Source organism: Sciurus carolinensis, chromosome 4 (assembly GCF_902686445.1).
Source record: "Sciurus carolinensis chromosome 4, mSciCar1.2, whole genome shotgun sequence".
In the NCBI taxonomy this organism is placed as follows: domain Eukaryota; kingdom Metazoa; phylum Chordata; class Mammalia; order Rodentia; family Sciuridae; genus Sciurus; species Sciurus carolinensis.
In genome coordinates, this window is record NC_062216.1 from 116,214,083 (window position 1) to 116,229,506 (window position 15,424).

Here is a 15,424-nt window from a genome sequence, read left to right on the forward strand (position 1 = left end):
ACCCCGCAATCCTCCTGCCTCAGTCTCCTGAGCTGCTGGGATTACAGGCATGTGCCACTGCACCCAGCCTCAAATTTTGATTAAAATATTTTACTATCAATCTTTTTCACATATTCCCTACATATACTTTGTAAACTCTTTGACGGCAGACATCTCCCTCCTCAATCTTCTTACTAGTTACTCCACCAAACCCTATAAATATTCACTAAGATTCCTTCTTTGGCAGTCTTCTCATTCCACTTCTATCAAAGGTAGATTCCCCTCCCTGAATCCAATCACACACAAATCCTGTCAGCTCCACTTTCAAAATATGTCCACAATCTAATCCCTTCACACCATTGCAAACACTACTACTCTGGTATTTCTCTCATACAGATTACTATATTGCCAACACCCTTCTGCTCCTGCCTCACTATAGTTCTCAACAAAATAGACTGATCTTTTGAAATTTAAGTCAGAATATGTATCAGATTTATCTTCTATTAAAAATTATTCATCAAGCACAGTGGCACAGGCCTATAATCCCAGCAGCTTGGGAGGCTGAAGCAGGAGGATTCTGAGTTCAAAGAGCCTCAGCAATTTAGCACGGCCCTAAGCAACTCAGTGAGATCCTGCCTCTAAATAAAATACATGGGGATGTGGTTTAGTGCCCCAAGGTTCAATCCCTGGTACCAAAAATAAATAAAATAAAAAATCATTCACTGGGGAATGGCGATGTAGCTCAGTGGTAGAATACCTGCCCAGCATGCCTGATACCCTATGTTTGATCTCCTGCATCACAAAAAATAAAATAAAAATTAATTCACTGGCTTCCTATCTCATTAAGGGTAAGAAACAGTTTCAAGTATCATTCATCCACAAGGCCACACACAATCTGCTCTCCCTCTCCGCCACCATCACCTCTTATTCACTTGAACTGTTTACTTTGATAAACCAAACTAGCCTCCTGCTATTCCTCTAGAACTGTGCACACAGGGCTAACTCCTTCACTTTCTTCAAGTCTTTTCTTTCTTTTTTTGTTGGTTTTTGTTTTGTTTCGTACCAAGGATTGAACCCAGGGGTGTTTAACCACTGAGCTCCACACCCAGTCCTTTTTTTATTTTTACCTTGAGACAGGATCTTGCTAAGTTGCTTTAAGGCCTTGCTAAGTTGCTGAGGCTTGCTTTGAACTTGTGACCCTCCTCCTTCAGCCTCCCTGGCCTCTGGTATGCACCATGCAAGTCTTTTTAAACATCTCCTTCACAATAAGGTCTTCTTTAGTCATCCAACTTAATATTACAATATTCTTCCCACTATACCCTCTTACTACTTTTCTCTTCAGACCTTATCATCATCTGACATACTATAAATTTCATTTTTTTTTTCTTTTGGTGCTGGGGATTGAACCTAGGGTCTCACACATGCATATACTGCATGCTCTACTAGTGAGCTATACCCCGCCCTAAATTTTACTTTTTTATTGTGGCTTCTCCCAGTAAAATATAAGCTCCATGAAAGGAGGATTTTTGTGTACTTTATTCAATGTTTTAACTGGTAACCATTACATGGCAGGCACTCCATCTTTTTTTAAAATAAACCCCAAATCCTCATCATCAACTCTCAGCTCTTGAGTGAAAGTTCCACATTTCCAACTGACTAGCAGACATCTCCAAGTGGACCAGGCGCAGTGGCATATACCTGTAATTCCAAGTCTCAGGAGGCTGAGGCAGGAGGATCACAAGTTTGAGGTCAGTCTTAACAATTTAGCAAGATCCCATCTCAAAATAAAAAAGGGCTAAGAATATAATTCAGTGGTAAATCACCCCTGGCTCAATTCCCAATACTAAAAAAAAAGGAAAAGAAAAAAAGCCATCTCCAAGTGGATGTCTCAAAGACACCTAAACCCAACACTGAACTTGTAATTTCTTGCACCAATCTGGCTGTTTCTCCTCCTCCCAACCTAGAATAAAGGTATTGATACCCAAACCTTATAGTTCTTTTTCATTCCTCCCACATTTGATCTATAAATACTACAATTCTACATTCTAAATTTCTTTCAAATTTGTTCTCATTCTAATAGTCACTACCTTCTTTCAGGTCTTAATATGTTCATTCACTTGACAAATAATTACTGAGCACCTATGATGTCTCAGAATCAGGAAAATAATCATGAACAAAACAGAAAGAGTTCTTGCCCATACCAAGTTTACAATCTAGCAGGGAAACAAACAATTAGTGATCACATAAACAACGTTTAATATTTTAACAAAGTATTATGCCCTAGGAAAGCATATAAAAAGTGGCCTGAATATACGTTTAATTTTTTAACAATGTATTAGGCCCTAGAAAAGCATATAAAATGTGGCTTATTATGAGAATCAGATCAGTTAATGTACATAAATGGCTTCAACCAATACTTGTCACATAGTAAATGATGTGTTAGCAATCAATGAACATACCCATTTTGAGGAAATGAAATAAAGTAAGATCACTGTAGTTGGCATTTAAGAAACTAAACTGGAGAGATTGGCAGGCATATTATTAAAAGATTTTAAGCAGGAGAAAACACTATAATAAACATCTAACTGATGAAATCCCTCCCCATCCAGATTACACCTTCCATACTGCCAAACTAATCACACTAGGCTCCTCCACTTAAATTTCCAAAGGCTTCCAGCTCTGCTTATGGCTATATGATAAGAACAGAACTCCTTACACAACTTTGGAGGCCCTTGTCGATATCACTCCAATTTACCTTTTTAATCACATAGTTTATCTACTTTTCAAAATACCTTCCACCACCAATGTACAGGCACTTCACATTTCAAAAATACAAATGGTTCTCAACACTCTGATACTACTATACCTTTCTGATTTTCTCCTCTACAACAGTTCCTTTCCTTGTGTTGGACTAAAGTCTGGTACTGTTACAATTCAAGCATTTTCAACCATAGTTCAGTCTCTTTTCCAACTGCATTAGAATGACTGCATTGCCACAAATAGCTTCAGAAGTTTGCAGTTAATTTGAACTTATATATCAATTCAGATAATATTTTTTCTTCTTCCTACTTCAAAGCTTCTTTCTTCTGAAGTCCCATACTAAAGCCCCAAGTTCTCTTTATAAAATTGAAAAGATAATTTTTGAAAGGCAATAAAACCCTAAGGCAACCCAAAAGTCAGGATCACTCTATCAAGATCACCAATGGAACCAAGCATTAACTATACAGAATAAAAGAATAAAGGCATGGGTTCTTAACCAGAGGTCCATGGACTCCTCAGGGCAACAAGGTACTTTTATGAAGCCCCTCAAATTGCATGCAAAGTACATGTACATGCCTTTTTCTGGGGAGAGGGTCCATACCTTTCATCAGAGTTTCAAAGATATCTGTGACCTCCAAAAGGTTAAGAAGTACTCTAGAGAAAAAGCAAAGACAAGCAAATATGATTAAAGAGTGAGTCCTGTTTAGGCCCTCAGGAGTGCCTCATGTTCTCTTAGACTGTTAAAACCTAAAATCAAGTCAGAGAACATTATGTAAAAGTCACTTATTCAATTTGCATTCAATTAAATGCAAATTTAATATGAGCCTGATTTTTATGGAAAGAGGAACTCCACAAAATCCATAAAGATAAATCATGGGGCAGCTGATGGTTTATTCTAGGGTTTCAAAAATGGGACAAATAGGAAAAAAATATTCACTCTTCTATTATCTCATTCATCTAAAATTTCTCATTTTATAATATACAAACAGTACAGAAGTACATGAATTATACAAATTGTACACATATATACACACACATATATATATACATATAAATGGAGGTGGTTGCTCAATTTTTCTTACGTGTTACCATTAATATCATGAGACTACTGATATCACCTACACGTTCCAGTACCATCAAGTTAACAGTAACTCTAAAAACACAAAACGCTAATATAGCTTAGAATCTAACAGTTAAGAAATATGGCGGCTTTCACAGAAAGGTTGATGGCTGTCCATTACCAAGTGACTAAGGATAGGATCTCTTCCTATATTTACTCCACTTCTTTTTCTTTTTTTATTTATTGATTTTTTTTTTAACTCATCAGGCATTAAAATTTAAAAGATCAATTTTCAGTTTCGTCTAAATCAGCCTGGTTTGTCCAAGGTTCCCGGGATGATAGGATCAAAATATCTAATGGAAATTACTTGTGAAATCAAAAGTATAGACAACTAACAGAGATATTCTCAACTCTTCCTAAAAGAAAGTACTCTCTCCTTCCAGGAGACTGTAAGAAAACTACCAATTTTTTTTAAAAAATACAACTTAAAACTCTGATTCAGAGTGTCACCCAGTGGTGACAGCAAGAGATGCAGAGTCCATCAACGATATGAAACAGGGCAGAGATAATCTAACTATGGAATTGTTTTTGCAAAATAGTGCAGCTATGAGTTTCTCTCTGGTGGCTGAGGGTGGCAAGAGCGGAAGGCTGGCAGGGAGAGGTCCTTGTGAGAGAATTGGAAAAACTTTTAAATGAGGTGTTTTATTTTCACAAATTCCTTCGACTGCCTCATCCCCAGGTTTCTATTATAGGGATGCCTATATTCCGAGGCCTCTCGCAGGTTTCAAAATTCGCCCAGGGGGCGTTAAGCCCACCTACTAAAAGGGAACAGAAGTATTTTCTGGATCATATTTGGTGATATGTTCCAATAGAAATAAGGAAAAAAGGATTATCGTCAGCTAATAGGGGTATCTTAGCTTTAAACAACAGACAGGAAAGTATCAATTCTGGGGAGAAAAACGGGTCCTGGGTTTGGCATAGGGATCGGAGGAGGGACTACTGACGTAATGCATTTCTGATGAGAAAAGAGGAGTTCAGTTTAACACGTAGAAGGCATTTGCACCGCCCGGTGGGCAAGAGAGACGGGCAATACAACGGATAAGGTAGACGAAATAACAAGTACAGATGGCAATAAAACTGTGAAAAGAAATAGGAAACTAAGGGAGGCCTCGGAAGGGAGACAAAAAAGAAGTATGGCGGGAAACGAAGTGGAAAAGCCTGAAAGAATAACATGTAGGAGAAGAAGACGCAAGCCACTCTGGAGAATTCAGTTCCCAGAAGAGCCCACCTAACCCCTTCCCTCGCTTCGCGGTACCTTCAGCTTATGGAGCTCCACCGTCTCCGCCGCCATCTTGTTACCCCTCTACTTCACCAACCCTCCTCCCCACCGTCTCCGCCTCCGGAGCTCCCGCCTAGGCGTAAAGAATCAGAGCCGACCAATCGCTATCACTCTTACTCAAACCCCATACTATCGGCTCTTCCCATTAGTCAATGACTCGTCGCTCTCTTGCCTCTCAGCAACTCTCCCAGCTCTCCCAAAGGAGGGACACGGAGAAAGGCGGGTTCTGAATCCTCCTAACGACAGAAAGGGCGGCCTATTGTCCGTCTCCATTGCAGTCTGCCAACCAATGGGTAGTGATATCACTGGTTCTGAACCACCAATAGGGAGCGCGCAGATGGGGGCGGGTACTTCCTGGAGCCCACAGGTGTAGGAGCCTCAGTGCCGCACCCCTACACGGACGTGCTCCTGAAACTGGCAGGTATGGGTTACGCTGCTGATAGACTGGAAGGGGTTGCGGAGTGAAAATGATGGGAGGAGGAAAGGGCGGCGGGGAGGCGGCACGTGAATACGGAGAGAGGAATGTTGAAGAAAGCCTTAGAAAGCCACCAACGAGCGAAAAGAGGGAAGCTAGGTGGTGTATGGGGCGTGCTCAGTACTAAGGTTTGGGGAATTTGAGGACGGGCAAGAGCTCCTTCCTAACTAGCTATCCTCCACGTTAGACCTAGCACTATTTGATTTTTGATACTGGGGATTGAATCCAGGAGCACTGTGCCACTGAGCTACATCCCCAGCCTTTTTAGTTTTTTGTGAAAGGGTCTCACCATGTCACCGAGACTTGCAATCCTCCTGCCTCAACCTCCCCAGTGCTAGCACAATTTTAAAGAGCCAAGTTAAGAACTGCCCCTAGCAGGACTGGGACTCTCTCTCTCAAGGCACTAAGCTCAGGTCCCTTTCTGGCCCAATTTAGAAACTGTGGGCACGTTCTTTTAGCCTCCACGCTCGAGAGAAGGAATGAGGTTGCTAGCCCGCAGACGTGCCAAGAGACAGTTCGGACAAGCCCCAGCAAAAAAGGTGGGGACTCAAGGTAGCATTACTCTAATCCCTTGTATTGGTCCCCTGAGTGATTTCACGACTCTTCTGGAACTCTGGGTATATGTTACCTCTTCGTCATTCCTAATTCTTCAGGAAAATAAAGTGAGAGACTCCTGTTTCCCCCTTCTCCTTGAAGTGGGTACCCCAAACCTAGGCTTACTGCCTTGTGTTAATGTGTAAGGAGCTTAATAAAAATCACCATATCTCTACAAGAAGGGGAGACTATTCTTGGCTTTTAAATTCGCGCCCACCCCTCCCCCCACCTTCAGCTTTTCCTTTTCTGCATGATAGGGAAGTTTCTTTGAGTCCCAATAGAGTTCAGAGAATTTTGGCTCTTCAGGAGACAACTAAGGGAAACAAATTCAAACAGGGGTTGAGAGAAAATTGAGTTGGACTCCTGCCTGATTCCTCACTGTGGTAGGATGAATGTGGGGGTGGCACACAGTGAAGTAAACCCCAACACTCGAGTGATGAATAGTCGGGGCATCTGGCTGGCCTACATCATCTTGGTAGGACTGCTGCATGTGGTTCTACTCAGCATCCCCTTCTTTCACCATTCCCGTTGTCTGGACCCTGACCAACGTCAATCCATAACTTGGTGAGCACTAAACTGCCCTTGTACCCACCCAGGTCTTAAATCATTAATTGTTTGGGGACTTAAATCTCTTCCTTTTGGGATCTCAGCATAATTCTTGGATAGAAGGACTTCTTTCTACTCCTAACAACATCCCTTTCCCTTTTCCCAGGCAATGTATGTATTCTTACATACAGTGAAAGGGACACCCTTTGAGACCCCTGACCAAGGAAAGGCTCGGCTACTGACACACTGGGAGCAGATGGACTATGGGCTCCAGTTTACCTCTTCTCGCAAATTCCTTAGCATCTCACCTATTGTACTGTGAGTCTATGGGGAGTAGGGGAGATGCTGAATTAGAAACAGCACCAAGAATCAGGTGGAATGGCTCATAGAGAAGCTTTTAAAAAGCAGACTAGTCATCTAAGACCCTTTGAAGACACTATGATAAATTAGTCCTGAGCCTAAAGAGAACAGTAATCAAGCATTCCTTGATGCCCCCTTGGATGCAGGGGAATGGAGAAAGAACTGAGGAATCTAAAACATCAACTAATTTTACACTTCTAAAAGAAGCAAATAGATAAAGGCAGAAGTGATATTAATCTTCAAAAACTAGGGAATAGAAGCAAAGAGGACTCTTAAAAGAGTCATACAGGCTGAAACAGTTTCAACTTTCATATGCCATTTGTCATAACAATAACAAACTGACTTGTAACCAACATTTAAAGGTACCGTGTGGTTACCTCCTCTGCCTCAAAGTAAATACTATTGATATAGCTGGAATATTTCAGGTCTCCACGGACTATATGCAGTAAAACAGGTCATTTAAAATAAAGTCATTTGAAAAAGCATGAACATGGTAGTGAAGGCCAACCTCACTCATTCTATTTTTTTTCTTCCAGCTACCTCCTGGCCAGCTTCTACCACCAAATATGATGCTGCTCACTTCCTCATCAACACCACCTCACTGCTCAGTGTACTGCTGCCTAAGTTACCCCCAATTCCATGGGGTTCGTCCTTTTGGCATCAACAAATACTGAGGGAAAGAGCTAAGACAGCTCCACAGGCTGGAGAAGGCACTGGACCAAAGGGCTGTAACATCTTCCCCTTCTTCTCCATACTAACTGTGTGTCTTAAAAGTCTTGAGAAGTATACAACCTCTCTCAAACATCCTGGGAAGGGAGAGATTGGGAAATGGAGCTCCTAGGCCCAGCCCTGCTAGGTACAAAATTATTTGAATCAGGAAAAGCAGATGAGGTTAAGAACCAAATCAACAGGAAGGTATTCAAGTTTGGGCAGCTCATTTGGTGATTACATTTTTCCATATCTTCTTCACCCCTACCACCTTTAGCTTTGTTTTGTGGAGTCTTTTCCTTCTAATAAAGTAATTTTTTTCAGTGATGGCTACAATTTGGTCAGCAAGAGGTGTAAGAGTATGTCTTCATAATGCTGGGGAGGAAAGACCAAATACTAACTTATTGTACCAAACTAAGCAATTTTTTATCCCTTCTCCTTTGGTCCAATAAGGGAGGTACCCTTCACTTAGCTAAAAGCAGGGAAAGGATTCTCAAATGAGAAAAAGAGCTGCAGCTATATGGCAAAGAAGAAAGGAGGATACAGGTTGCCAGTTATATATTTATAGAAAGATAGTCCTGGCTTTAAATAGATATGTACATACAAATATGAACAAACTTAAAAAATACAAACCCTTGGATCACAAGAGGGCTTCTAGGAACCCTCTTATCCTTTCCCCTCACCCAAAGGCAGAGGGCATGAGTCTGCTTCTTAAAATTATTAATTTTGGCCATCCTTGCAGCAATAAGCCTGAAGTAGGGTGATTTTCCCACAAGGTGAAAGTCAAAGGAAAAGTTCAGTTTACACTCTTTGAACTCTATGCATCTTCAAAATTAGGGCTACATGCTTTCTTGTTCTGTCTTAACTAGTATATCAGAGTAAAGGAGGGGGTTTCCCCCTGAAATGGGTCAAGAAATAAGATAGACTCAGTTTAAAAAGCAGGGGTGGGGTAATATCATCTGCTATAAAAGCAAATGACAAGACAAAGGGCATACATACCCAGGGAAATACCCAGTTCCCATACCTCAAAGGGATACATTGTCCAGCCTAGGTCCAGGCCTTAGGTTCTTTGCTCTAACCACCCCCTATTTCTTTGGTATTGTCAGAAGACAGATTCAGTTCCTGGGTGGCTGGGGGAGGAGGCGAATGGTTCAGGGGCTTCCTATGAGTACTGATGAACAATTTAAGCTTAACATTTTCCCTTTTTAAAATATTTAAAAATAATCAAATCAAACTCCATCCTGTGCTGTACACAGCCCTTTGACTCCCTGACATTGATTTGAGGAAAAAAGAGAAGGGGCTTCAACGTTGGAAGGGCCTCCTCACTTTCTTCCGCCGCTTCGGTTTGGCTTCTCCCTTGGGTACTGTGCTGTTGGGCTTGGAGGCTGCAGTGGCCCCAGGGCCAGGCTGAGGAGCCGCAAAGAAGTTCCCATTGGACATCTGGCCAGGGGGTACTTAGAAAGATCCGACTCAAGAAATCCTGAAGGTCAGCGGGAGGGGCATCTGGGGTGGCCCTGAGGGGAGAAAATAAAGAACTAAAGGTCAAGAGATGTTAAGAGTCACATGTCTACTTAAGTTAAAGATACACTGAGTTAGTTCCCAAACTTTCTAGAGAGGCACCTACGTGCTTCTAAAACAGCAGGTCATATGAACCATATTCAAAACTGGAATGTTGGTAGGTAATTGAGAAATACCACCTACCTCTGGCGACCACTGGTGCCTGGGATCCGAGAACCCAAATGAGATGTGATAGGGAACTCTGTGGGTATCTGGGGAGATTCCGACACGCTGGCATCCAGCCCACTCTGAAAACAGAAGAAATAATTAGCCAAAAACATCATAGTTTAGAGCCACATGAGATGAAGCCCATATTGCTAGAGGATAGGAGTGTACCTGTGATGTCTACACCTTTCCATCCATCAGTGCAAAGTAGGTAATCTTGAGGCCCAACATGCTTGATTCTGCCAAAAGTCTCCTTCTTCAGCAGGGTGCAGCCTATTACATTCAGCACAATATCTGGCACTTTTAGGTTTCCCGGTCCATTTCAAACCTCCTGAAATGCAACAAAATGATTAGTTCCTTGATAAATACTAAGCCTACCTACAGCAATGCTAGTAGTCTCATCACTGTTGTCAAATATAGCCAAAATACTTTAAATTATCTCAACTACGTTGTTACATATGCCTATTTATATATGCTATGCCCTTAACATTCTATCTTAAAGCTAAATGTTTTTGTGTTCCTGCTAACCTGAATCAACCTCTTGATAGTACAGCTAAGGTATAACCTCATGGTCCTTTTATTCATCATCTGTATCTCAAAATTACCAAAAATACTCACAAGGAAGGTCTTTGTTACCCAGTCCCTGAGCTGTGGCTATCCCATCCCTGTCCTATATATACCTGTGCTTTCCTTGGCATCGGCTACACATCATAGTATTCATCGCCTCCTTGAGGTCATCTTGCAACTTGGACAGAAACTCATTCACAGACCGGCTCAACTCATTTTCTGCCATCCGTTCCTCAAAGAAAAGCTTTATAAGTCAGAGAATACTGAGGAAGTGACAGAGAGGGGCATCTATTCACCTCTTGAGGTACCTTGCTAGCTAGAAGAAAACAACTGCAGTTCTTTCTGCTTGAGAGCCTCCATCCACAAGTTCAGGGGCCTCTCCCATTAAGGAATTTTCATTTTACCTCACCTGATAATTTCCCATCTCCAACTTACATCTCATATTCCTTCCGCCTTTCAGGGTTGCTGACAATGTCCCAAGCTGCCCGCAAAACTTGAAGGCCTCTTCAGCCTGGGGATGTTGATTTTTATCAGGATGAACCTACCAGAACAAAGAGATTTCATCACAAGTCCATTTTAACCCTCTCCCCATCAAGATGTCAGAGGCTGGCACATGCCTACAATTCCAGCAGCTCAGGAAGCTGAGGCAGGAGGAACCTGAGTTCAAAGCCAGCCTCAGAAATTTAGCAAGGTCATAAGCAACTCAGTGAGACCCTGTCTCTAAATAAAATTCAAAAAAGGGATTAGGATGTGGCTCAGTGGTTAAGTGCCCCTGAGTTCAATCCCTGGTACCAAAAAAAAAAAAAAGTCAGAGGCTTATAATACACTTTTCAGCCTTTCTTCCATGACAAGTAATAACCTCTCTTCCTATGGCTTCCTGGTTGTTACTATCCCTGTTCCCAAAAATACAGAGATAGAGTCTCCTCACTGATACCCATCACCCCTACAAAAAAAGAATACTGTTAAATTTCTTATATTCTCAAGCTAATATATGCCTTTTAGACATGTTCACACAAGAGGCCTAGTAAGGTCAGTGAGAAACTCTATAAAAGAAGCCAACAAACACTTGCCCAAAACGAGAGAGCTCTGGAGTGTAGGATCCCCAAGAGAGAACTTTAGGTGGTAAGGGAACTTGACCACATTTCTACTCCAAGAGGAAGTTGAAAAATGAGAATTTTTGTACGAATTATATCCTTCAGGAGAGGATGTCTGCTAAAACACATGAAGGTGAGAAAAGAGCTCTACTAGTAGTAACAGTCCGAGAGCAAACAGTTGTTTCTACTCTTAAGAATATCTTAGGCTCTCCACTAAGGGTTATGCATTTTCCAGTTCTTTGGTAAGTTACAGGCCTGGTTGTACCATTAATCATTAAGGGAAACTTTGGTTGTCCATTCTTCTTTGGATACTATGTTGTTTTACCAATCCAGCTTCATTCACGCAATAAAAGTAGGCCTTCATTGCAATTTACATACTTTACTTACTACATCCATAACAGTTTTACTTGTACAAAAAATACCAATAACAATCATGTATCTAGAAAGAGCAACTTAATACCTACTTCTAATAGCAATTTGACTGTATGCTTGCATTAAACCATTTTCTTCAAGCATGTGGTACATCACAACTCCTACCTATACATTCCCTTATCACTAAAATCACCATTTTCATGTACAACATATATATGCATACACTTCTTTATGATTTATGTTCTATTTTCCTGCCCTTTCATATTCTGGGTTGCTGAACTGGAAATAGCCTGTTTTCTTCTACCTGGTTCTGGAATAAACATTCATGTGCACTCCCTGAACCCTCCCACACTAGATCCACACTTGCCTCTCCAGGAGATATAGCAGGGTTACCCCGTGTTAAAAATCTCTCCTTGTTCAGGAGAGTGCATCTGAAGTGGTCTGTGACTATGTCTCTTACCTGTCCTAAATGGATTTCATCTTTCGAGAATGAGTGAGTTCAACAATGCCTCCTATATCAAGTTTCAAAGGTGGGGGATGGGGTATCATGAAAAAAAGACTTTAATAAAAGGAAAGTCAGATCCATAGTACAGAGAATAAGTCTTTATGAGCCAGGCACTGTGGCACACGCCTGTAATCCCAGCTACTCAGGAGGCTGTGGCAGGAGGATCACAAGTTTGAGGTCAGCCTGGGCAACTTGGTGAGATCCTCTCTCAATATATAAGATGCAAAGAGATGGATATGTAGCTCAGTGGTAGCGCTCCCCTGGGTTCAATCCCCAGTACCAAAATGTCCTAAGAATTTTATCCATCAGCTTCAAATTGACTCTACTCTGAGTTCCCTTTATTCCACTCTCCCTTAAATTGGAATAGAAATAAATATGGAAACAAACAGGAATAGAAAACAGAAGGAAGGTACTCACCATCACCGCCAGCTGCCTATAGGCCTTCTTCAGTTCAATATCTGATGCTGTGGTTTCAACCCCAAGCACATGGAAAGGGTTTAACTCATCCTCAGGAACCCAGTCATACTCAAGAGTCGAGCCACTTCCTCTTCAGGATGGCATAGCGTCCACTAGCTACGGGTGCATTCCCCTGTCTATTAGTCCTCTGCTTGCCCCAAGGCAACTCTAGCCAACCCCACTGAACTATTCTTACCAGCTGCTGCCATGGCCTGCTATCTCTCAGCACAGTCAAGCAACGCTGCAAAGCTGGAGAATCTAGCCAAGAGAAGAACCAGGTGGCCTTATCCCTCCAGCCTAAACGGTCACCCAGTCCCACCAGAAACTGCAGCCCAACTGCAGACAGCCCAAAAAGAGGGCCAGAGCAGGAGCAGCAAAGCACCCAGTAACCTAAGAAAACGGGTTAACAGTCCAACCCCATAGTAAAGCCCTTGGCTTAGAAAATGGAACTCATCTGGGCCCAGCCCCCCACCCTCCCTGCCCAGACTCCCACCCAAACTCGAAAAAGGTCCAGATCACTGCCTTTCAGCTGCCTGCATGCATAGATGAGATGGCCACAAGTTTCCACATATTCTCCCACCAATACCAGAAGTTCAATCAGCCACCAGAAGCCTGCCTGTCCAAGTTGACCTAGTTCCTCTGCTCCCCACAATCCCAGGCCTCTGCGCTTATCTGCCTGACTTCGTTTCCTGCCCAGTCGATGTCGACCAGCGGACCTGGGATCTCTACGGCCACCCTCCGAGTATCCTCCTTGGTTGGAAAGCGATGCCGCTGTCCTTCGAGATGGGGGTTTCTTTCCGCTGGACACACGTGAAAAATCACTGGGGAATTTAAGAGTTTCTTCATCATCGTATTCCTCTTCCAACTCTTCATCTTCCCCCAAGGCTGGAGAGGTACAATGGTGGCAAAAGTTGCTAGAAGAGCCATCTCCTCGCTCAGAATATGGCCCTTCAGGATTCCAGGGGTTCCCTGGCAGTTACAAGCAGATGGAATGGAAAGAAAGAAGGGTTCCCATCCTCTTGGTACCCGGCCTCATTCTCTCTTGAGAGTTCCTGGTCCACTCCTGACTCTTCTGAAGATGCTTCACTCTGATCAGGGTCCTCTCCTTCCCTAGGTGGTCCTGGACCCCTTGGGGGGCCATGCTTGGATCCGACCAGTGGGCTGGGTTTGGGGGCTGTGTGTAGTTAGGACCAGAGTGCTCTGTGAGGCAGCGGGTACCATTAGGAGCAGTCCCTGCTGAGTCCCTGAGTCCTGAGAATGAAAGTATTTCAGGGTCCGCGGAGGATCCTAAAGTTCTGAGAGAGGCACCACCACTTTGGTGGGCTCCACACAACCCTCTTTCTCCAGGGTGCTTCTGGGCCATGACCCCAGGGCTTCCTGAGGATTTTAGGTCACAGCCATCATATATTATGTGCTGATGCCTGGAACAAAGGTATCAAGATGGGGATGGTCAAGGTGGGAACCACGAGAGGAAGTTAAACAATCTTAAATTGGGAACATATTCAGTGTAGGCATCTCCCTCGGTATCCCAAGTTTTTCTAGGGCATTCGTTATCCCTAACAATAAGCCAAAACCAGACTAACTGCATCCTTGCTTACACACACACATATACCCCACCCACCACCACCGATCTCCTTAGTTTTTCTTCTTTCCCCAGTAAGCTGTAATCTTCAATCAGGAAAAGAGGAAGTACCGCAAAGGGTGTGGTCCGGGGGTCACTCTTAGGAAAAAGAAAAAGACGGTCGGAAAGGGGCGCCGCACTGTCAGAAAAGGGTGGGGACTAAAGAAAATGCTGGGGGCGGAGCTCAGGGTTGCCCCAGGGAACCCTCGGACCCGCTGGGTAGAAGGGGTGAAGGTAACGTACCGAAGAGCGGCGGTAACTCCTCCCCCTCGAGCAGCTGGGCCTGGGGCCAGGGGGAGCTACGAGAGCAGCTCCCCCGGCTCCGCCTCCCGTTCACGCTCTGCTTCCGCCTTCCGTCCCCGCCGCGGGCGCCGACCTGAGCTTACTTCCACTTCCGGGGTCACCCGGGAAGAGACGGGAAGAAAAAGAAAAAACGGTTGGCAGAGGTGCGAGCCAGTCCAGCTAGCACCGAGTCGAATCGGAGGCGGCCCTACGGAGCATTGGCCCCACCCCTTAAAGGGCCCTCCGCGTGCTGGAATGGCTGTCCCCACAGGTTGAGTCTCTGGAAGCCAAGTATGTGGGCTCTGCAGCAATGCCTGCAGGCTGGGGACAGACTCTCAGAGTTTCTCTGGCTGTATTCCTAGGCTTTGCCCAGATGGGAGATAGAGGACAGCTACCAGGCCGCCCTTAGGCCATTTTTCTTGCAGACAAAACGGGGAGCCATGAGAAGCCACCGCCTTGATACCTTCCCTGACGGCTGTAGTAAGGACAGAGGCTCCTTTGTATCCTGCAGAAGTGAAGCCAAAGAGAGGATATCCCGGGGTAGCCGCAGCCCTGGCTCTGCAGCGCTGCCCCTCCTTTTTCAGCAGCCCTCGACCTCCCCCGCTCATGACCCAGCTGGCGAGCTGCCCCTTTTAACTGCAGCTCCCACGCCCCAGACCCGCCCCCCTCTGGACACGGTTCCCACACTGTGTCACAGAGCGAGGCCCGGGGACTCCGAGCGTAGCTCTGCTGGACTAAGAACCACAGCAGAGTGCAGCAGAACACTGCCCTAGTCTGCATGCTATTTTGCATCTCATTTGCATACCGAGCCTTTTGGTCGACGTCGACACTCCCCCGTCCCCACGCAGACCCTGCTGGGTCCCCTCTGCACACGTGTCTAGCCTTACAGTTCTGTTAGTGCCCCGTCTTGCGCCGCAATTTTTCCCCCCGGGAACCCCCGCCAGCACCCCCAAACCAGTAAAAGCCCCTTCCCGGTTCCCCGGT

The 15,424-nt window shown here is 44.1% G+C and overlaps 3 protein-coding genes across 4 annotated transcripts in view; 1 reads left to right on the top strand and 2 right to left on the bottom strand.

Annotated features, from left to right (window-relative positions):
- The window catches only part of Sarnp (SAP domain containing ribonucleoprotein), a 51,589-nt gene extending 46,378 nt beyond the window's left edge, over window positions 1-5,211 (bottom strand). The window contains exon 1 of one of the 2 annotated variants that reach the window (XR_007108467.1): window positions 5,115-5,211. Coding sequence is in view for 1 of the 2 variants with exons in the window: in XM_047550970.1 (XP_047406926.1) it covers window positions 5,115-5,150 (36 nt within the window). In the remaining variant the exon portion in view is untranslated. The remainder of the gene's footprint in view (window positions 1-5,114) is intronic. The other variant, XM_047550970.1, reaches the window with a different exon arrangement.
- Window positions 5,212-5,485: 274 nt separating this feature from the next.
- On the top strand, window positions 5,486-7,922 carry Ormdl2 (ORMDL sphingolipid biosynthesis regulator 2). Its single transcript, XM_053743388.1, is given in 9 exon segments — window positions 5,486-5,559; window positions 6,049-6,152; window positions 6,595-6,721; window positions 6,723-6,758; window positions 6,760-6,771; window positions 6,920-7,071; window positions 7,650-7,671; window positions 7,673-7,741; window positions 7,743-7,922. Coding segments are annotated over 7 exon segments (462 nt in total). The 5' UTR covers window positions 5,486-5,559; window positions 6,049-6,152; window position 6,595; the 3' UTR covers window positions 7,788-7,922.
- A 1,064-nt stretch (window positions 7,923-8,986) lies between these two features.
- Window positions 8,987-15,346, bottom strand: Dnajc14 (DnaJ heat shock protein family (Hsp40) member C14). The gene is given in 22 exon segments (XM_053743374.1): window positions 8,987-9,276; window positions 9,278-9,335; window positions 9,523-9,557; window positions 9,559-9,637; window positions 9,725-9,785; window positions 9,788-9,851; window positions 9,853-9,874; window positions 10,224-10,342; window positions 10,542-10,603; window positions 10,606-10,651; window positions 12,499-12,596; window positions 12,599-12,643; window positions 12,646-12,867; window positions 12,870-12,905; window positions 12,908-12,988; window positions 12,991-13,275; window positions 13,278-13,311; window positions 13,313-13,494; window positions 13,497-13,541; window positions 13,544-13,681; window positions 13,684-13,958; window positions 14,402-15,346. Coding segments are annotated over 21 exon segments (2,082 nt in total). The 5' UTR covers window positions 13,901-13,958; window positions 14,402-15,346; the 3' UTR covers window positions 8,987-9,123.
- Between the last annotated feature and the right edge of the window lie 78 nt (window positions 15,347-15,424).